The sequence below is a fragment of the Silene latifolia genome, chromosome 7, assembly GCF_048544455.1.
Source record: "Silene latifolia isolate original U9 population chromosome 7, ASM4854445v1, whole genome shotgun sequence".
In the NCBI taxonomy this organism is placed as follows: Eukaryota; Viridiplantae; Streptophyta; class Magnoliopsida; order Caryophyllales; family Caryophyllaceae; genus Silene; species Silene latifolia.
In genome coordinates, this window is record NC_133532.1 from 61,520,744 (window position 1) to 61,525,665 (window position 4,922).

The 4,922-nt window shown below is 33.1% G+C and overlaps 1 protein-coding gene across 2 annotated transcripts; it reads left to right on the plus strand.

Annotated features, from left to right (window-relative positions):
• Positions 1 to 726: 726 nt before the first annotated feature.
• On the plus strand, positions 727 to 4,144 carry LOC141592224 (plasma membrane-associated cation-binding protein 1). Of its 2 annotated transcripts, none has more exons than XM_074412828.1 (5): positions 727 to 919; positions 1,610 to 1,744; positions 2,589 to 2,678; positions 2,759 to 2,843; positions 3,560 to 4,144. In XM_074412828.1, the coding sequence occupies exons 2-5, from the start codon at positions 1,631 to 1,633 to the stop codon at positions 3,892 to 3,894; spliced, it is 624 nt and encodes a 207-aa protein (XP_074268929.1). In that variant the 5' UTR covers positions 727 to 919; positions 1,610 to 1,630; the 3' UTR covers positions 3,895 to 4,144. The 2 variants fall into 2 exon arrangements, with proteins under 2 accessions (XP_074268929.1, XP_074268930.1); XM_074412829.1 differs by having other exon boundaries at positions 800 to 919; positions 1,590 to 1,744.
• The last annotated feature ends 778 nt before the right edge of the window (positions 4,145 to 4,922 follow it).

The window sequence follows — 4,922 nt, forward strand, 5'->3', positions numbered from 1 at the left end:
GTAATAATAGAGTAATGATGAAGTATTTTAAGAAGGAAAGAAAATATCAAATATTTGTATATAATCAATAGTAAAATAGTGATTTTAATTAACAAAATTTTCGAATAAGGTCGAACCTGTATCATTCGACTCCTAGAAACGCCACTGACCGTGGCCATGTCGCCTGACTTGGCTCGGCCTGAATTGTCCTCTCTAGCATTAGACAAGCAAATCCAACCCAATAATGTATCTACGACGGAGTATGTGTACAAAATTATGGTAACAGTAGTAGGTTTAGCAATAATGAAGTAATCCAACGCATAATAGCGAAACCTGAATAATGTAAACAGCTGAGAGTAATGATAACATTAGCAATTTGGAATGCCAATTATGTCACGCAATCAGTAAAGATAAAAATCACATGTCATACTTATAAGATGACAAGCAACAGCAGCTATAGATATTGACTTGGCAGCCTGGCTTGTTCATCTGTCTTTTTCTTGTTACAATTCCCATTTTTATTTTTATTATTACTCTTTCCCTCCGTCTCGGTTATTTATTTACGTTTGATTTTGTCATAAAGACCATAGACAACAGAAGAGAAAATCAATTATTAGATAACAAGATGACCAAATTGAGTGTGGAGGATCAAATTATTGCATTTTTTCCAAAATAAGAAGGTAAACAATTGACTAAAACACTCCAAAATAGAATAAATAAATAACGTTGGCTGGCTTTTTGGTAGTTTAATGCAAATTAAAGGGTGGTTTAATGATTGAGTGAAGTAGTGTTTGATTATAAACCACACTTTCTTTTGTTCTCCAACCTCCCTCCTTAATTTAGACACCCAATTGTTTTTTCTCTTTTGCTCTTAGTTGCTTGTTTGCTTTGAATTCTAATCTTTGTTGGAAAGTACCACAATTATTTGAACGAGTCTCAGGTAACACTGCTGTAAATCATTCATCTTTTCATTTTCTCTTTTACCTTGTAACGTGAAACTTGCAGCCACTACTTGTATGTATGTATCTATGCATGATAACCTGTATACTATGTATATGGATCGAGTCAGTTACCTATAATTGCTTGTGCATGGGTGACAAACAATTATTCTCTTTGTTTGTGCGCAAATTCTTATTTCAGACGGCTATTTTCCCGTCTGAAATAAGACGGATAAATGTTGCCATTTTTTAGAAAATGTAACCATTTAATGCACAAAATGTTATGACTAGATGTGTTATTTTTTACCCTGAAAATGATGTGAAAAGTAATGGTAACTTTTTATCAGAAAATAAAAACATTTTATTGTAAAATGACAACATGTTGCCCGTCTTATTTCAGACAGAAAACTGCCGTCTGAAGCAAGACGCGCTGTTGTTTGTGAAATTGTAGACTAAATGAAAGCTGCAAGTATAGTGATCTTTACACTTGTTTTTTGACGAAATAGCAGACCGTATCCAATTGTCTATTTTGGATAATATATACAGTAGATCACATGAAAACTGTTTCCCTATCATTTTTTTTTTGTATGTGAATGATCTTTAAAGATCATTCGAAAACAGTCTCTTTGATATTATAAATGTTGGTATCATAATATTATAGCTAGCTCCGAGCTGACTTGGCTTATTTACAGCTGAAAAAGAGAATTAGGAAGATGGGATACTGGAAAACAAAGGTACTTCCAAAGATACAGAAGGTTTTCGGGAAAGATAATGCTGCCAAGAAAGCAGAGGCAGTTGAAGCATGCAAGTCTTTTGACGAGTCTAAGGTACCATATTTATTCAAACCCGTTTTAACTTTTAAGTTTAAAATGGATATTGTCGTCTTAAACAAGAATGGTGTAACTCAAGATATTCTTTCAAGAGAATTATTCCTTATAGCCTTATGGAGTAACTTATATAAACATCAAAAGTTCTGGCTATATAATTCGTTATATGTATCGAATAAAGTTAATATCCATCCTATGAATTAATGAAAAAAGTTCATTCAACGTCCAATAAATGAGTACTTCGTATCAATTTGGATGGAATTTGAAGTTCATATATAAATAGAAGTTCATACACCGTCTATAGAAAAATATTCAATTTAACTCAATTATCTGTTTATGTTTAATTAAAATATTTTTCACAATGAGTTCCAAATAATATACAAAGTAAAATGTAAACAAATGAGAGATCATGGAGTATCAAATTTGATAATTTTCTTGTCAAATCTTATAGTGCTTGCTTTATGAACAATCTGATAGAGTATCTTTTTTTTTTTAATATGATGATTATGTTAATAGTTCACATTAAACATGTCTTACTACCCTAAAAATCTAGATGGAAATCATGTTATCATATATAGGTTGGCAGTTTTTAATCCCTACAAAAACAGCCGCCACCAAATCCTAGTTGTCTTCACTTAAAGACGATTCTCACACCCGATTAATATAGAGGTGGAAATAAAAGGACATTATTGTAAGAGAATTTAACCTAAGATGGTGTTAAGCAAGATCAACTGGCGAGCAGCCAAAGTGATGATATGTTACACAAAGTGTGTATGTCATGCATCAATTTAAGTTGAAGTAGTTTTTTTAAAAATTTATTAAGATGATTGATAACCTGGCTCAGGAGGAAGTATCTAAGGAGTTTGAGGACAAGAAGGAGGAACTCCAACCTAAAGTCTTAGAGATATATGAAGCTTCATCAGTTGAGATTAAGGTTAGATGTTATTACCGCCTGTACCATTTTTACCCCAAATAAAAAATCTGTGTCCTAATAGTAATTTTGGTTGAAAACAGGCTTTGGTGAAGGACCCTAAAGATAGTGGTCTCAAGAAACACTCGTCCAAGGTTCAGACGTTCCTCGACGACCTTTCTAAAATTGGTTAGTATCTCAATCTTTTAATTTACGGTTGCTAATGATTGTTCAATTTCTTATTCAAATCGGGTACAAACAATAATATTGGAATAAATAAAATACGGAGTATATGCTAACCCACATATGAACTAGATTTGAAAGCAAAATTGGCTCTTGTTAATCTCATGTTCAACGATTTTTGGATAACAAAAATGGATAATTATTCCAGCTCAAATAGTCAGAGGTAGTTGGGAGTTTGAAGTTTGAAGCTTCATTCCAAAGTATGTGAATATCTTACATTAACAAGTTAATTCCCATGGCCCAAGTGACTTGTATTACTCCATAATATCATTAAGTAAACTACTAATATTGCCTAGCTGTCCATTTTAACTTATTACGTGGAATTGTGGACAAGTTGCAAGACAACATGTGTTATCCAGGAATGCAACATCAAACAAACTGTCTATTATAATAAGGACAATCAACTTTTCCTCATCCTCTCCCTCTTAATAACCCTACCTTAGTCTTTATCATCTCTATTTATGGCCTTATCATCTATACCCCACTTTAGGTAGAAAGTTAATTATAAGTTGTAATCCTTATATCATCACATCTATTTTTTCTATTCGTTTTGTTTTTCTAAGTTTGGCTATGGTGCACGATATTCTTGTACCAAATTACTCACTTGTTTTATTTATGTATTTCTAAGTTCTAACCTTAGGGCAACTTTTTTATTGATACAGAATTCCCAGGATCTAAACCTGTTTGTGACGCCAGTTCAAAGTTTGGACCGGTATTAGTTTCTGGTCCTATAACATTTATCTTCGAAAAGGTTTCGACATTTATAGTTGTTGAAGAGAAAACCAGAGAGGTAGAGGCTCCCCTTGCAGCAACCACTGAACCCGAGACAACAGCCCCAACTACTGAGGGCACTACTGACACGGCTGACCGAGAAGTAGTGGTCGAAGAGGACAAGTCGAAAGAAGAGACCGTTGTCGAAGCTGAGACAACAGCTCCAAGTAAGGAGGATCCTCCAAAAGTGGAGGAGCCAGCAGTTGAGGAACCACCAAAAGCTTGAATGTCAAGTTTTATAAAAGCTACTCAAATTTATTACTACTATCTATTCATACGTCATTTGCCAAATGAACTCTTTGCTTCTACTTTATTCTCTGTCCATTTGTGAAGAAATCTGTTAATTTATTTATTAGTTGTGTGGTCCTGTAATTTATTTTTGGAATGTTGGAATAGCAAATATTCTGGTTGTCTTGGGTATTTTTTTCATCATTTTAATCATGTAAATTATCAGTGAATTCTTTTTGTATTTCTTATCAGATATCAGCCTTTAACATTTACGGCGTACGTATACTGCTAAAGGAAATTGTTATATATCAAACAGACTACAAAGTATCTCATTGTAGAGTGTTGTGGTCGTCATAAGTTGAAATAAATATCACAATTGCTGACGAGGGGAGTAGTATGGTGGTTTTATTTGAAATCTCTCATGGACATTTTGATAAGATTTATATCCTTTCTTGTCTTTGGTCTTTTATGCTTATATCTTATCAATTACTTACATATGCTTGTGTATTGCTCATGCGTAGGAATATGATAAACTTCTAAGAGCGTTGACGTGCTTTTTAGAGGATAAAGGATGATTCATTAGGAAAATTTGTGTTTATTTATGTTTTTAAGACAATTTACAGTTTTTGGACAATTGCAATTTCCATTTGGTTTTGATGTAATAGTTAGGACAATAAGAAATTTAGCTTGCTTTCGTATGTAGTAGCTTGTCTTTTGCAAGTACTTTGCTACTTGGATTGGACCTTATCCCATTTTCAAGCTAGCTTGGGGGAGGCTTCTACACTTTAGTATTCTTTCTTTCTTTCATTTATTTCCGCATGTGTCATCCCTGTTAGAAATCTATATCTCATTGTACTCAACATATTCATATATGTTTTAATTAATTTAGTCATAAAATTAAATTGGATCTTATGCATGCAAACATGAATAAAGATGAAGAAGAAATCGTCATTCTTACAATAGAAATTTCGGATTATTGGGCACAAATGAGTTCTCCTACTCACTTGTTCTTGAGCTCTCCTAAAA

Excerpts from the sequence above, each read along its gene's own strand:
- LOC141592224 (XM_074412828.1), top strand. The coding sequence starts at position 1,631 with ATGGGATACTGGAAAACAAAGGTACTTCCAAAGATACAGAAGGTTTTC. Across the intron at positions 2,679-2,758 it reads CTTCATCAGTTGAGATTAAG|GCTTTGGTGAAGGACCCTAA; the intron begins GTTAGATGTTAT and ends GGTTGAAAACAG. Across the intron at positions 2,844-3,559 it reads CGACGACCTTTCTAAAATTG|AATTCCCAGGATCTAAACCT; the intron begins GTTAGTATCTCA and ends TTATTGATACAG.